This window comes from Sminthopsis crassicaudata, chromosome X (genome assembly GCF_048593235.1).
Source record: "Sminthopsis crassicaudata isolate SCR6 chromosome X, ASM4859323v1, whole genome shotgun sequence".
Taxonomy (NCBI): Eukaryota; Metazoa; Chordata; class Mammalia; order Dasyuromorphia; family Dasyuridae; genus Sminthopsis; species Sminthopsis crassicaudata.
In genome coordinates, this window is record NC_133623.1 from 47,172,008 (window position 1) to 47,187,949 (window position 15,942).

The 15,942-nt window shown below is 43.6% G+C and overlaps 1 protein-coding gene across 1 annotated transcript in view; it reads right to left on the bottom strand.

The window, feature by feature from the left end:
• Positions 1-1,454: 1,454 nt before the first annotated feature.
• The window catches only part of LOC141549021 (rho GTPase-activating protein 6-like), a 43,761-nt gene continuing 29,273 nt past the window's right edge, over positions 1,455-15,942 (bottom strand). Inside the window, exons 3-12 of the mRNA XM_074278380.1 lie at positions 14,261-14,320; positions 9,396-9,649; positions 7,950-8,145; positions 6,512-6,567; positions 4,468-4,618; positions 3,992-4,140; positions 3,667-3,837; positions 2,570-2,778; positions 1,922-2,130; positions 1,455-1,705 (exon numbers count right to left, since the gene is read on the bottom strand). Of these exons, the coding sequence (XP_074134481.1) occupies positions 1,455-1,705; positions 1,922-2,130; positions 2,570-2,778; positions 3,667-3,837; positions 3,992-4,140; positions 4,468-4,618; positions 6,512-6,567; positions 7,950-8,145; positions 9,396-9,649; positions 14,261-14,320 (1,706 nt within the window). The remainder of the gene's footprint in view (positions 1,706-1,921; positions 2,131-2,569; positions 2,779-3,666; positions 3,838-3,991; positions 4,141-4,467; positions 4,619-6,511; positions 6,568-7,949; positions 8,146-9,395; positions 9,650-14,260; positions 14,321-15,942) is intronic.

The following is a 15,942-nucleotide window of genomic DNA, read 5'->3' on the forward strand; positions in this document are numbered from 1 at the left end:
CTCAGCGCTTGCTGCCCCTCCGTGAACCCCGCCCGCAGTACAATCTCGAAATCATAGCCAAAGACAACATTTTGATGCTGAAATCACATTGTTTATTACAACACACCACAGAAACAGTATACATCTAAAGTTTGATTTCCCCAGCAGCTTTTAGCCATCAGTGTAATACATTTTCGATTACTTTCAATCAACATACTATACTGCTCACAAGATAGATCATAGTGGCTCATAGCCAACAGTAGTGTTAACTGTCGGATGAAATGCTCAATCCTACATTCCAGCTCATAGCCTGCGAATGCTGAAACCCTGCATAGTGAAGATACAGTAACGGTAGAGGAGAAGGTTGCATATAAAAGATTCCTACGTAAAACCTACCTAGGATATCTGCAAACGACTCATTCTACACGCAAAAGCATCTTCAACTAGACAATTCAAGCACCTTCTCCAGTTGTAAACCATTCACCGGTTGTGTATGACTTGTAAGAGTGTCTGACGTGAGGTTTATTGGTAATGGACCTGAGCAGACTGCACCATGATGGAAAAAGGGCCGTCTGGGGCGGCTAGTGGTCTGACTGTATTAGAATAGAACCCAGAGGTGGCTATGAGCTAGTATGTGTATCCCCTCAAGTTTCTCAGCCTTTCTAGGTTCCACCTCCACAAGGGGCCTGAGAAGGTCCTTACTGAACTTCTTTGTGGGGAATAGCTGGGGGTAGGGATAGTATACGTAAGTGGCATGCATCCAACAAGAGAAAAGCGGCAGGGGAAGGGGAGTGGTTAGGCAGTGTGCCTTAAAAGGAGTTCTTACACCAAAAGATACATCAACAGGGAGATAATTGTGCACGGGTAACAGGTCTGCTCGAATGAAACTAGAGGGACAAGGTGCCTGAGACACCTGGTTCTTGCTTATTGGATTTGGAATCGGGAGTCTTGGGCGCATGAGATGGAGAGCTGAAAGGGACCTCAAAGACCATTGGTCAACCACCTCATTTTAAGATGAAAAACTAAGTGGTCCCCAAAGTCCCCTTCTGCTCTCACATCCCATGGTCTTTCGGTCTTTTCAAACTTTGGTCCCTCTCCCCTGAGGCTCTCAAGTAGAGAACAGCACCAAAGAAGTTGGGAATGTTTCTGGGTCATCGGTTTGTGTGATATCTGTCAGAAGAGATGAAGACCCGGACCATCCCTTCTGTTGAGGACAGAAATATTTTGGAAATCTTGGCCTGGAGGGCTCTCCAGGTGTGAGATCTTACGAGAACCTCTCCACCTCCCCACAAAAGTTTGACTCAGTCTCTGGAGTTTCAGCCTCAAATTTCTCACCCACCTAGATCTCTCACACCACTTTACAAGTTGGCACCTGTCAGATCCTGCCCGGCACGTTGCAGGGGAGTTACAGGGGTGAGGGTGATAGTGGGGGAGGGGAGCAGAAATCGCAGAGCAAGCAATAGATAGGTGTCCGTTTAGGACTGGAACCAGCTGCAGCCAGGGCGAGGGTCAGAATCGCTGTCATCAGAAGGGGGAGATTTGGCCCGCTTGTCAGATTTTGCGGGGGCCTTGCCCTTGCCCTTGCCCTTGCCTTTGCCCTTGCCCTTGCCCTTGCCCTTGTATTCGGCCTCATCCTGTTCCTCTTTGGCCTGCTCTTCCACAACATCTTCCTCGGCACGGGCCACCTGGCGCTGGCTGTGAGATGAGAACAGCCTCATGCAGACTCCTGAAAAATATTAACAAACATCAACAATCAAATATTATCAATGATCTTATAATCATGTAACCCTTTCAGTTTTCCTCAGGCACTAAAAACCACATCCCAGGGCTGAAATGGAGCTCTGTATCGGGCTTGGCAGTGGCCAACAGGGGCTTCTGAGAGGATCTCGAGGGCCCCTGCCCAACATGGCCTCCGAAACATATCGCCAGACTCTGGGCTCACCTTGGCTGGAGGAGGCATCGTCAGGGCTCTGAGCTCCATGGCTAGACCGGAAGGGGCGCAGGCAGAAGAGTGTCTTGGAGCTCTTGGCAGTTTCCTTTTCCATGCGGCCAGGGAGCCTCAGAAAGGAGAACGGCGGGAAAAGAGTGGGGATCTGGATTGCCCCAGAACTGGTACTGGGCATGGGCTCATCAGCATCCTTGCGCACAGCCCTGAAATTGAAAAGGGCAAGCTATTCCAGGATCTTTGGCTAATTTTTCATTATCTGTATTTAAGGATGGTGGATTTTGCTAAGGAGAAGAAGGAAGGTAGATTTGGACAGAACCATTTTGGCAGAGGTGGGGGAAGGAAGCAGGAAAAGCCAAATTGAGCTACTTTCAGAATTGACATTCACAATTGTGGCAGCAGCCCACCATTGTCCATTGGAGGTAGTTTGGGTATACTCTTCTACTGAACTGAAAAATAGAAATTCTAGCCCCTTCCCTTCCGCACACAAAATCTGCATAAACAGGGATTCATGGAGGATAATGTGATGTCATTCTCTCTCATTTCTTGCTGCCTCTGTTTACTCCTCATGGCTGAAAAATATGGCTTCCAGGGTCCCACCTCCCCCGAGCCTGAGATGATCACCCACTCTCCTGAGTTACTCACATGGAGGATGTGGCAGATCCGAGGGCAGAGCAGGAGAGCGATCCAGAAGCAGAGACACATTCAGAAGCAGAGGTGGACTCGCTATCAGAAGCGGATGTCTCGGGGACCGCCAAGGGGGTCTTGAATTTTTGACGCAGAAGATATTCAATGACATCAGGGTCAGTGTGCCACAGGCTGAGAAGCACTTCGCTCTGCACATCAGGGGGCACCTGGGAAAGGAATTGGCTCCTCAGTGGACAACCATCCAAAGCCTTCTTCCTCCCAGGCTAGAATCTCTCTCCAGGAGTCTAAACTCTGGAGCCAAATGCCTAGAGACTTTGCATCCTTCACTGTCAGTCTCCTCAGGGACAGGGCCATCAGGGAAGCTTCCTCCCTATGATTCCCCTTTACCCCTATAGCTTTCCAGAGAGTTACCTCTCCCCTGGGTTTCTATTTCCTCTTTCTCCCCCTTCCTGTAAGAATTGCCTGTAGGATTATTCTAGTTAGATCATTTCACAGGGATGGCCTAAGAGTCAAGAAAACTAAGTTACTATACGATCAGGAGAGGCGCAGGGCTTTTCTTAAATGCACCGCAAGCTTCATGCATGGTAACGGTGTGATACAGAAGCCAAAAAAGTTGAGAAAGTCATTGTACTGAAAGAGGCAGGGAAATGACAGTCTCTTGCTACCGACCCCTAGTTAGACCACATCTGGAGTGTTTAGTTTTGGCTGCCACATTTTAGGAAGGGTATTAGTAAGCTGGAGAGCAACCAAGATGACAGACCTGGAGATCATATCATTATGAGGATGGGGAAGGGACAGAGAGGACTTAAGTTGAAGACAAACTTCTTCAACTACTTGAAGAGCTCTCATACAAAATGCATTGTCTTGGAAGTAATGGGTTCTGCCTCACTGAAGTTCTAGGTCCCCTACTGACCACCTACTCCATCCAGGGCTATGTCCCCAGCTCTCTTAAAAACTCCTTTAAAACTCATCATTTTCTTCTATTATTTGGAGTTCCAAGATGGTGGAACACCATATACTACCAACAGAGAGAGTGGGTAAAGGAATTGGGGGATGGTAAGGCAAGATCACCCAAATGAGCTTCTTTTTCATACCATGTAAAGGAGCTGGAAATTCTCAATCAGTGTCTGGAGCACAGTGATCATGGCTGTGCTCTCCTCCATCCCCAGAACTTTGGTGTCCTTCTCGTGCATCTTGTCCTTCTGCAGGATGTTGGGTCCAAAAATCATAGCCAAGTTGGCGGTGGTCATCCGATTGCCAGTAATCTACAGAGGAAAATGAAGGAATGAGCAGGAAACAAAAGAAGACACAGTCAGACATTTCTGTCACTTCCTTAGTGTGTCTTTTTGCATCTGGTCAAATTAGTCCTTGTTGTCCCTCTCACATCCCTTCCCTCAACCTCCTTCCTTGCCCATTTACCATCTGGCCCTGAGGCCCAATGGTGTCCTCGCAATGCTTGGACACTTTATCCAGGAACTGCAGGAGGCGGTACAGAGTATCGCAGTTACATGGGGGCAGCAGAAAAATCAGCAGCTGCAAGATAGCCAGCCTCTCACCAGTAGGCAGACCTGTGGAGAAGGAGGGCATGAGATTGAGCCATCTTAGCTAAGCACCAGACATCCTGGATCTTAGGAGATGCGGCTTGGTAGCTGCCTGCGACCAAAGAAAAGATGGTGTCTCTGGAAACTGAAAGGACCTTGAGGTGCCTACTTTGAGGACTTTTCTCCATTCTGGAAGAGTAGTGGATGTCCTCTGTCTATGGAACAACCAGGTCCTACCTTTCCCAGCCTTTCTCTCCATGCCCTCCTGCTTTGCCATTCATCCCATATGAACTTGTGCTCAAAACTGGGCCCTTTGCCCTTACTTAGCTCCACAGGATTTAAGAATATACTTACTGGCGGCTCGGAGAAAAACTTGATAGAATTCCCGGGGCACCAGGGGCTCACTGAGATCCCTCAGAAACTCCTTAAGCAGTGCTGCCACATCATGAACGCTCTGGGTCTCATCCAGGGTGACGTCCAAGCCTTGATCAAATTCTTCACGAAGCTAAAAGGAGGAAAAGAGGAAGAATAAGGCAGCTGTCCTGCTGCCCCTCCCTCCTCCCCTTCCCTCCCTTTAGTCTTCTGTGTAGCTGGAGCAGTGTGAGAGGCTCTGGGAAGGCTTCCCAGCTTCAAAGCACCTTTCCAAACAGTCTGCTAGAGACCTACAGTGAACAAGGAAACACTGGGTATGCAGCCAGGAGAACTGGGATTCCTGGGATTGAACGCCTGCTACTTGTTCCCAGTCCAGTGCAGTGAGAAACGCTCGGGCCCGTTAGGAAACCTGGGTTCTAGTCTTGGCTCCCCCACTTACTAGCTATGTGGCCAAAGCCAAGTATTTCCCTTCTCTCAAACTCAGTGTGCTCATCTGTAAAACCAGGATAGCAATCACCCCCCAGTTATAGGAGGAAACCTCTTTGTAAATTGTTAAGTGCTACAAGAACTGAAACTACGAGCATATATTGAACATTCTAGGGAACCCCCTTTTGTCTTTGTATCTCCAGTCCTGGCATAGAATGTATAAGAAATAGCTTTTGATTGATTGGCTGATTGCTATCCCATGGAATGATGGGGGGTCCAGAGGCGCCTAAGACATGAGAACCCTCAGAGAGCTTCTACTTCCCAAAAGGAAACAAGAAAAGACAGGACAAGACAAGACACGACACGACAAGACATGGACCCGAGAAACTACCAGAAGAGTCAGGACGTGATAAGAAATAGGAACAAAAGAGGCACAATTCGCTATAGGAGTTCAGAGGTGCTCCAGCAAGGATACCTGCTAAAATAAGCTCAAAGAACTCATCAAACACAATCGGGTCCATCCACAGAACACCTGGAGTTTTCCTCACCCCAATCTCCTCGGTGTCCCCTCCACCATTTTCATCACTTCCCTTATGCTCCCCTCCCACCGCCCATTGCATTCCTCCCTCCCAATTTCCTCTGGAACCCACCCATGGCTTCATGCTACCATGCTTCTCCCATCCTGCCCATTAGCTATTTCATCCCATCACGGAACTCTTCAGAGACTGTGCTTCCCCCATCAGACTGGGTCTTCTTCATGGGAAGGGCCACGGCTCCCCCACGCTACCATGATCTCCCTGTGGGTAACTTCTCCCATCAAATGAGTAGCTTTCCCATATGAGGATATTCAATTTTGATTTGGAAGAAACCTTAAAGGCCACTGGATACAACCCCATCATTTTCAAGATGAGGAAAATGAGACTTTGTGAGTTGATGTGAATTCTCCAAGGTCCCACAGCCAATGTGTCAGAGTCTACATTTGAATGCGGGTCTTCTTGACTCCACATCCAGCACTCTACCTACTATACCATACTGCCTTTCTCAGAATGGTAGGTAACTCCCTGAGACTAGAATTTTTTCTTCCCTGTCAAGCCCAAAATTTCCTCATGACAAGCTGTCTCCACCATCAGACAGGATTTTGTCTACACTTCCCTTTATCTTCCTCTGCCCAAGCCTTTAACCTCAATGGAGAAACTGGTTTTCTTAGTCCCATACTAGTGAAAATTCTTTGGAAAATATAGAAAACGTACTCCCTTTCTTAGTTTGTCCAACAATTTAAACTTCCTCCTCCCCGACTTCCCTTCCCATTAGTATTTCTCCTGAACATTCATCAATTTCATTCTCCTCTTCCATTTTCTAGTTCCTAGCATTCCTGAATGTGCTTTCTGTTATTCTTCCCCTTTGTCTCTCCCCATTGCATGAGACATGGAAGCTAGGTCACCCAGAAGAGTGTCCAAGGAGAAATAGCCAATCGGGCAAGTCCCCAGAGGGAGCATACCTTGACTTTTCTCTGAGGGAATTCCCACACATACACCTGTCCCCAAGCCCCACCCTTATCCCTGTATCTCTCCCAAAATCAGTCATGCAAATATCTCTCTACCTCCTTCACTCTCTTCTTGGAGCTTCCAACACGGAAAATCCCAAGGGTCTTCAGACCTGAAAGAATAGTCAGACATGACATGGGGCAACACTAGCCCTAAATGCCAGTCCACTATCCACCTCCTGATGCCTACTGTCCACTGCCAAGACAGGGATTCCTTCTCTCATCCAGGGGTCATTTTGATGGAAATCATGGCTCTGGAATCTACTGGAGTAGCACTCTGGAAGTTCTCACTTTTATCTCCATATCTCATTAGGCTGTATTGTTAATTTCTGTGTGGGGCTTCTGCCTAACCCTGGTTTCAGACTAAACCTTGCTCCTAGTTCTAGACTTATTCCTAACCCCAGCCCTATGCTGAGTTTTAACCTCGATCAGTGAATTGTTCATATTCTGACCACAAATGTCATTCCAGTTTTCAAAAAGTCATAGCAAAGGGTGGAATCGCAAACCTGTAGACCACTCAGTTTGCTATCAATCCTTAGCAAGAACTGACAATTAAACTAAGAGGTTATAAGCATTTAGAAAAAAAAACACACCATGATAATTAGGAGCTAATGAGTTTATGAAGAATAATTCGTGTCAAACTAATTGCATTTCCTTTTAAAATAGTGTTACTAAGTTTGGAAATCAGCAGAATGCCATAGATGTGTATGTCTTGATTTTGACCAAGTATTTGACAAAATCCGTAACGATGCCATTGTGAACAAGTTGTGGGGAGGTACAGTTATGTAGATTCTTAGCTAGTCAAAAAAAAATACTTCCAAAGAGTCTTGGTAGATGAGAACAATGTCAACCTCAATTAGAGAGCCACTAGGACTCTGTGGTCCTGGCCAGCCTACATTTTTGTCATTAATTGGGATAAAGGCATAGATGGGATGCTCATTTTCTCAGAGAACACAAAGCTGGGGGCAGAGCAAATATGATAGATGAGATAATCAAGTTACACAATTCTATCATGGCTGGAAAACTTAATGATATGAAATTTTAAAGGGAATAAACAAATTCCTATGTATTTTTGCAAATCAATTAACCAAGTTCTGGATAGGAAAGACCTGATTAGTAACAATTAACTTCAGCTATTTTTATTGGAGTAACAAACTCTATGTCACTAGAGGTCTTGAGGTAGATACTGGATAACCATTTGCTGGGTGTGTTGTGGAGAGTATGGGATTGTCATTCAGGTGCAGGTTGGATTAAATGAGCTCTGAGGACCTTTCTAACATACAAAGGTAGGAGTAGTTTCTCCTCACCAAACTGAACTTCCCTAATCTCTTCTTCCATGGATTTTTTTCCTTTTCTTTCTGTGCTAGTGCTGCTTATATCTAAAGTGATCAGATTACATGCAGTAGCAAAAGGTGGGATGACTGGACATTGCTCAAACCCATTTTACTATTTTTTTCACCCCACTTAAAACTCCCTCCTTCCCTCACATCCTTACCATGCTCCTCGATGTGCTCACAACACTTGTCCACAATAACGGGGACCTGTCGGAAAATAGGGTTGAGCCCCAACTTCTCCTCATTGCCCATGAGCTTTACATTCTCCCGACTGGCAGGGAGAGAGAGCTGCAGGGCCTCCAATAGGCGCGAGTTGCCTTGATCCAAATCGAAAATGCAGTCAACAGATAAGCCCCCCTGCAGAAAAATGCGGAGACTCTAGGAAGGAATTGGGTAGTGAGGACTCTAAGCCTGGTCCCCTCCCCACTCTGTCCCCACTGGGATTCTCCTGGAAACTGCCAAGACAACCAGGAAGCATGAAATGTGTAACAGGGAAGCCATGCACAATTAGAGAAATGCACACTAAAACAACTTTAAAATTCCACCTCACACACATCAGACTGCCAAAGATGACAAGAGGACAGTGACAAATGTTGGAGGGGCTAATGGAAAAACAGATACACTAATGCATAGTTGGTGGAACTGAATTGGTCCAGCCATTCTAGAAAGCAAGTTAGAACTATTCCCAGAAAGTAACCAAATTGTACGTAGCCTTTGACCCAGATAAACCACTAATAGACATAACCCCAGAAAATTAAAGAAAGAGGGAAAGAACCTACAAAATCTTCATTGTGGCTCTTTTTACGGTAGCCAGAAATCAGTAACTAAAGGGATGTCCTATTGGGGAATGGCTAAACAAATCATGATGTATTGATGCAATGGAATATTATTGTGCCATTAAAACAGTGATATGGACAATTTCTGAGGAAGACGAGAAGACCTTTATGAATTGATGCACAGCAAAGTGAGCAGAAGTAGAACGATCTGTACAATGATAACGTCACAGAGAAAAGCAACTTTGAGAGATTCTAGAACTCCAACCGACACAATGATGAATCACGAATCCAAAGGAATGAACACAAAACATGCCACTCACCTCCTGACAGAGAGGAGATGAACTTAAAATGCCGAAAGAGATATTTTTTTTCAGACATGGCCAATGTGGGAATTTGTTTTCCCGGACTAGATATTGAGGGCTTTATTGAGGGGGGGTTCTTTTTAATTTGCTCAAGAAAGTAAGGAAGGACAAGGAACGATAGACAAGGGACAGATTAATTTTTAAAATGCGTGTTAGTTAAAAACATTAATTTTTTTAAATCAGAAAAAGCATGCAAGTTCAAGATAACTTCCTAAGCAATACTCACTTAGATAAATTAACCACTTTCCTTAAGCCATCCAAGACTGTTCACTGTAGGACAAGTGTCCAAGAACTCAGGTTACTGCTGCTTCCACCAAGAAAGGACCAGAGAAGCCAGTTCTGGCCCTTCTCCATTAACCTTGTGAGGGTAGTACCCTCTCTGGAATAATTGTTATCACAACTCCCAATTCTACATAGTACTCAAGGCACACACAATACTTCCTCGTACCATACTAAGTTTGGAACTCACCCTTCTCTGGATCTTCGGAGGATGATCTGCAAACAGAGGAGTCAGAGGCTCCCTGTGATACTCCATCAGGGCTCCCAGCAGGGAGTGTTCTCCTTGCATGCACTGGCGATGTTTCTCAGTGAGGAACCGAAGCACGGAAGCCTCCACATCAATGCCTTGTCTCCGAGGAACCTTCATAGCTTCCCTCTGCCGTTTGTTGGCCAAGTCGTTGGCAATGACTTGGGAGAGGGGGATCCCAAAGGTCTGAGCATTATCTGGGGAAACTAAATTGGGTCAAAAGAGGAAGGTGCAGGAAGATAGCTGCATACATTTTTGGATAAGGGGTGTGCTCATGGGAATTTGCAGAGGTGGCTAGAACTCAAGACTTGTCAATCACCCCTCAAGGGATTATTGATTCATAGATCAAGGGCCAAGGGGATCTTAGACATCATCTAAGCAGTAAGACCCCTTTATCATATACAAGAGGAAACTGAGGCCAAGAGAAGGAAGAGGAACCACCGTTGCTCAGTGGCTATGAGATTCAAACCCTGATCTCTTGGCTCTCAGTCCAGATCTGTCACCCAAAAATTGATCCAATCACGTATCAAACTGTTTGTCCTTTTAGTTTATATCCTCCCTGGAGAGGAGTTCCCAAAAGTAAATTTTGACTTTTGTTTTGTCCAAATTTTTCCTTTTCATCTTTCCAAGAGTCTCCCTCCACTTAGCATCCAGAGCTTGATAAACAAATTTATTTGCTCAACTCCATCATCATTCCTGAGCCTAGAAACATCAAGCCTCAACTTTTTTTTTGGCCAGGCTCATATAGCCACCACCACTCCATCCTTCCAATTACTTTAGTTGTCCTTGTCTGAAACTTCTTTACTTCCATTACTACTTGCTTGAGGAGTATTGAGTAGAGTTCTACACAGAATTTAGGTGATTCTTCAGGGAATGGCTGACAGTAACTTCCAGATTAAGGGGGAACTAGGTGCCATAGTGGATAGAGTGCAAGGTCTAGAGTCAGGAAGACTCATCTTCCTGAGTTCAAATCTGGTCTCAGACACTTATTAGCTCTGTGACTCTGGGCAAATCACTTAATCCACAGTCTCCTCGTGTGTAAAATGAGCTGGAGAAGGAAATGGCAAGCTACTCAAACATCTTTGCCAAAAACAAAAACAAAAAACAAAAAAAACAAAACTCCCAATGGGGTCATGAAGAGTTGGACACAATTGAAAATGACTGAACAATAAAACTCCAAGTTCCCTTACTTGAGTTTTAATTGATTGTCTGGGGACAACCTTACCATGAGGGATTAATCTAGATGATAGGTTCTTTGGCTATGGCAAACTGTAAAACAAAAAAAAAATACAAAATGGCACTCTAGATTTCTATGGTTCCCTTCCATTTCTTGAATTATAATGGTAAAGCTGTAGAAAAGGGGTAGAAGTTGCTAAGAATCACACTATTTTAGACAATTTATTAACCTGTTGGCACTCTAAATGTGATATGCTTGCTTGTCCATTCCCCAACTAATGTGAAAGCATCGAAGGAACTAAATTATCCAATATTGGACATTCTCACTATAAATGATACCAAAAAATACAAGGAAAGAAATGAAGTTGATTTCATTGTACTTCTAAAGACAAGAAATATCATTTCAAAGAGTAGTTGGTCATCTTATCTTGCAATGCTTATAACAAAAAAAAAATGACATTCACAAGAAACATCTCAAAAATGAAACGGACTTTCTCTTATAATACATGAAACAACTTATTGCCGACACAGGTGTCATGTTGAAGACTACTGACTTGCTAAAGTAAAGATCAAAATCAATACCAAATTAGGAAAAAAGTGTAAAGATGAAAAGTGAGCATGGTATACAATCAAAACAGTTCCAAGCTGACCTAATTAAATGGCTACTGATGTCTAATAAATGGATGAAGGAACAAGGGACATTAACATGGACTATCACTAATTCCTATGGAAGTTGAATCAAATTAAATCAATCACCACAATGGAGAGACCAAAAAAAAAAAAAAAAAAAACCCAAAATATTTGAAAAAAGGAAAGATAACAAACAAGTGGGAAAAAATCATGGATGTTAATACTCTACAAAAAAGATGATTGAGAAGTTATTGATAACTACCAACCCACAAGCCTACTTTCTCATCTCAACAAAATCTTTATGAGATGAATCTACCTACATATCGAAGGCATCCTTTGTGAAAATATGAGGCAGGCTTTTATAAATAATATTCTACAATAGACACTGTTTACAATCTCATACTTGACTTAAAGGTTCAAGGAGTACAAGATCCCACTCTAAGTATTGTTTGTTGATTATTTAAAAGCATTTGATTGGGTAGAACAGAATGCAGGCTTAAAGACTCTCCTGCAACAAAGTGTTTCCCATGCACATGTTAATACCACGCAGGGCTTCTTAATAGATAAAACAGGACTTTGTTGAAAAAAATCTGCGGATTTTTAAAAATCAATTGAAACATGAAACAGAAAGGCATATGAATCACAAAAGCTATTTGCTCATGATGGAAGATGTCCAGAACAGAAGCCAAATACAAGAGATATTCCCTGTATCTATACAGGTGAAGTCCTCCACATGCTCTTGTCTGCAGGAAATTGGACTATATCAAGTTCAAGAATACTGTAAAGCCTATTAAATGAACTCAATCATCTCAAAGAAGAATTTATCCTTATAATGCACACGGGAAAAATCAACTGGATATAGAATGCCTATTGTTTAGATTGTAGATGGCAGTGCTCAGAATTGATTAGATGAGAGCAATCTAGATTGCATTTGGAAAACTATACAATACTTTCCATGATCCCAAGTTTCCCCCAGGAAGGAAAAACTTATCTTTTTAACACTAGAGTTTTTCAAGTGATGTGGTCTGCTTGTATGACACATACTACTATGTTCTGAAGAATCAGAATTTTGAGTTTCTAAAAGGTTAATGAAGAGGCAGATTAAGAAACTGAGGCCCTAAAACATTGATTCATGCTAATTCACAAAGGCAGTAATTAGCAAAGCAGTGATTCTAATGCAGCTGTTCTGACTTCATTATCTCCCATTCGACCTAAGTCAGGCTGGCTTCTGGGAGGTGAAAAACAGAGGAATGTACAGAGGACTGAAGAATCCTAGACAGAAACTCTAAGGAGAATATAAGAGAAATATTTGGGTTGAAAAAGGAAAAGGAGAAGGAATTATGAAGATATTGGGGAAAAGATCAGAGATTGATTTGGGGTAAGGGGAAATTTGGAAGAACTTGAAAAATTTAAGAAGACAGAGAGAGCTCAACCTGAAGGAGAAGGGTTGGAGATGATGAAGGGCTTGAACAAAAGGGGGAAAGAAACAAGAGAAGGAAAAGGAGTCATTAAGAAGAAGAAAAATTTCTATTCTAAATGTGATTCTCAACAATAAAGAGAAACTAATTTCTGGGATGGAAATAATGAGAACCTAGAGGACAAGTGATTACTCCATTTCAGATTTTATGAAAGGGGAGGGAAATCAGGGATAATCTGATATACTATCTTAGATTTTTGGAGAGCACATTTCAAAGGAAAATGTTTCCTTTCATAAAAGGAAAACATAGCCTAGAATTCTGCTGTGTAAGCCTTCCCTGGAAGAATGAGAAGTTCAGCAGAATGAAATTCAGACTATCCAAAATGAAACAATTTTAATGAGGAAGAAAAGGCAGAGAGAGATGTCTGAAAAGAACAATGTGGATGCACAGGGGACTCATCCTAACTTTGATTTTAAGGTCATGTACAAGAGATGAAAATATGGATAGGTAATAAAGAAAAATCATAAAAGCATAGTATGAGCTTATAAAAATAAAATTTTAGCAAAGCATCTGATAAAATCTTCCACATTATCCAGGTGAAAGACTCCAGCTTTAAATTCAGTTCTGGGAACGGCATTTTAGGAAAAACTTTGACACACTGGAGCATGTCCAGAGGAGAGCTAGGATGATGATGAAGGGTCTTCTAAAGATCAGTTGAAGAAACTGGGGGTGTTTAGTTTGGAGAAGAGAACACTTGGAGTGGGATGGGACACGATTATCATCTCCAAGCATCTGAAGGATGTCCTATGGAAGAGGGACAGGTTTGTTTTGCTTGGCTACAAGAGGAGCAATGAGTAGAAGTTCCAGAGAGGACAACTTGGGCTAGCTATCATTAAATATTTCTCTTAGATAACAATTATCTATTATAACATTATCATGGCTAACAATTTGGACAGCTAGCAATTAAGGAGAATGGGCAGATCAAGGAGATGATTGATTCCCACGATCATCTGGAGGCTTTCAAGCAGAGGCTGGATGTCTCCTTGTCAGGAATGTTGTAGAGGGGGCTCAAGTCTGGTCTTGGTTGGATTCAGTGGTCTCCAGGATCTCCTCCAGTATCCTATGATTCTAAGGAGTTTGTTCCACAGCATGTGGAAATGGTATCCCCTATCTGTAGTCTTGGAAAGAAGTGTTCAATGAGTTCCCTTTATTCGATGTAGTATTTATAGGATTCTGGGACTTGCCCAAGAGGGGTGATGGCAGAAGAACAGCCATTGTCAAGTTCTGAGTTCCACTGACCACCCCCCCACCCTATTCAGTTGAATTCAATAAGAATTTATTAAATGCCTGTTATGCACAAGGCAATGTGCTAGGCACTGGGGGGGTACAAAGGCAAAATGGAAAATAGCCCCCATTCAAAACTCCCATTCACCCCTTATCCTTGGAATTGTCACATCAGAATCCCACTCCCCACCCCACTCCCAAATTTTGCCCTCCCCATGCTCAGCATCATGCGATATTACCCACGCCTCTTATCTTCCCACATCATGGCAACCCAGAACAGGCAATGACTGGAGGTCCTACCTTTTTTGTCACGATTTAGAACATCCAACCTTTTGCGAAGGAATTTGCCCTTCTTGTTTGCTAAAGTTACAGAAAGAAAGGGGAACAAATCAAAAATATGGGTTCAGCACCATCCTTTTCTAGAGCCTTAAGAATCCTGGGCAAGTTCATTTGCGGGGAGGAGAGGGAAGAGGCAGCTAAACCTATAAGGCCCCCACCTAGGAGGTCCAACAGGAAGGCCAGTCTGGTAGGCTACTATTACGGAAATGAGACAGGCCAGCTGGCTATGGGAATCACTTGTTTCTCTTCTATATGCCTCTACCATCAAACACTATGGCCATAGTTAACATTTGGTCCCTACTAGAAGCTAATAATAATTTAGATTTCATTTTAATTTTAAAGCCCCCCCCAAAAAAAAAAAACTGATTTCTTGTAAACTTCTCCCTTTTCCTGTTTATGTCAGGTAGAAAGCTACAGGTCAAAACATGAAACTGGGGGTGTTTATTCTAGAGAAGAGAAGACTTAAGGGAAGATTTTCTAGCTGTCTGTGAAGGGCTGGCGAAGAGGAATTAGACTCATTCCACTTGGCCCAGTAGGGCAGATCTAGGAGCAATGGCTGGAAGCTGCCCAGAAGCCTAAATGGTCTAAATGAGAGGGAAAAATATTTGTTAAGGAAAACCAAGAAAGGAAGTGGCAACTTCCCCCTTCCTGGGACTCCAAACACAAGCTAGGTGTCTCTGTCTTTCCTGTCTCTTTTTCTCTCTCTTCTTCTGTCTCTGATTCTCTCTTCTCTCTGTCCCTCCTTTTGCTTCTCTTTCTCTCTCCTTTTTCTCTTCTCTCTACCTTTGTCTCTCTTCTCTCTTTTCTCTCTCTGTGTCTCTCCTGTCTCTGTCTCTCCTGTCTCTTTTTCTCTCTCTTCTTCTGTCTCTGTCTGATTCTCTCTTTTCTCTGTCCCTCCTTTTGCTTCTCTTTCTCTCTCCTTTTTCTCTTCTTTCTATCTTTGTCTCTCTTCTCTCTTTTCTCTCTCTTCTTCTCTCTTTCTCTCTCTGTATGTGTCTCTCCTGTCTCTGTCTTTCCTGTCTCTTTTTCTCTCTCTTCTTCTGCCTGTCTGACTCTCTCTTCTCTGATTCTCTCTTCTCTGTCCCTCCTTCTCTCTCTCTTTCCCTCCCTCCCTCTCTGCTCCTGTCTCTCTTTCCTGTCTGCTGTCTCTTTTCTCTCTTCTTCTTCTGTCTCTCTATCTCTGTGTGTCTGACTGTCTTTCCTTCTTTCTGTCTGTTTCCATCTGCCAAAAGAGGCAGTCCAGAGCACTGGGCTGGGGGAGGCTTCTGGAGTGGGTGTCCATAAAGGAAAAGGCATACGCCCCATGGCTCTGCAGAAAAGTCAGTTTGGCAGTAGTTATAAAAGTCTCAGCCTGACTTGAGCAGGATTCTGGGGAAGCTGCAGAGGCCAGGGAGCCCTGGAACAGCACCAAAAAGCTTCCTCGTAGTTATTTATTGGCTTTTAATTCCACATTTGCCTTCCTGGACCAAAAGCTTCAATGTGTTTCAAAGTCTCCCTCTGTTTACCATTTCCTCTCCAGCAAGATTCACCATAGAACCTTCTAAGAGCCAGGAGAAGAAAATGGAGGTGGGGGGAGAGCAATACACCCCTCGGGCAGCCTCTCTGCTGGCTTATATTTCTCCGCTCATATTTCCTCCCTCTCA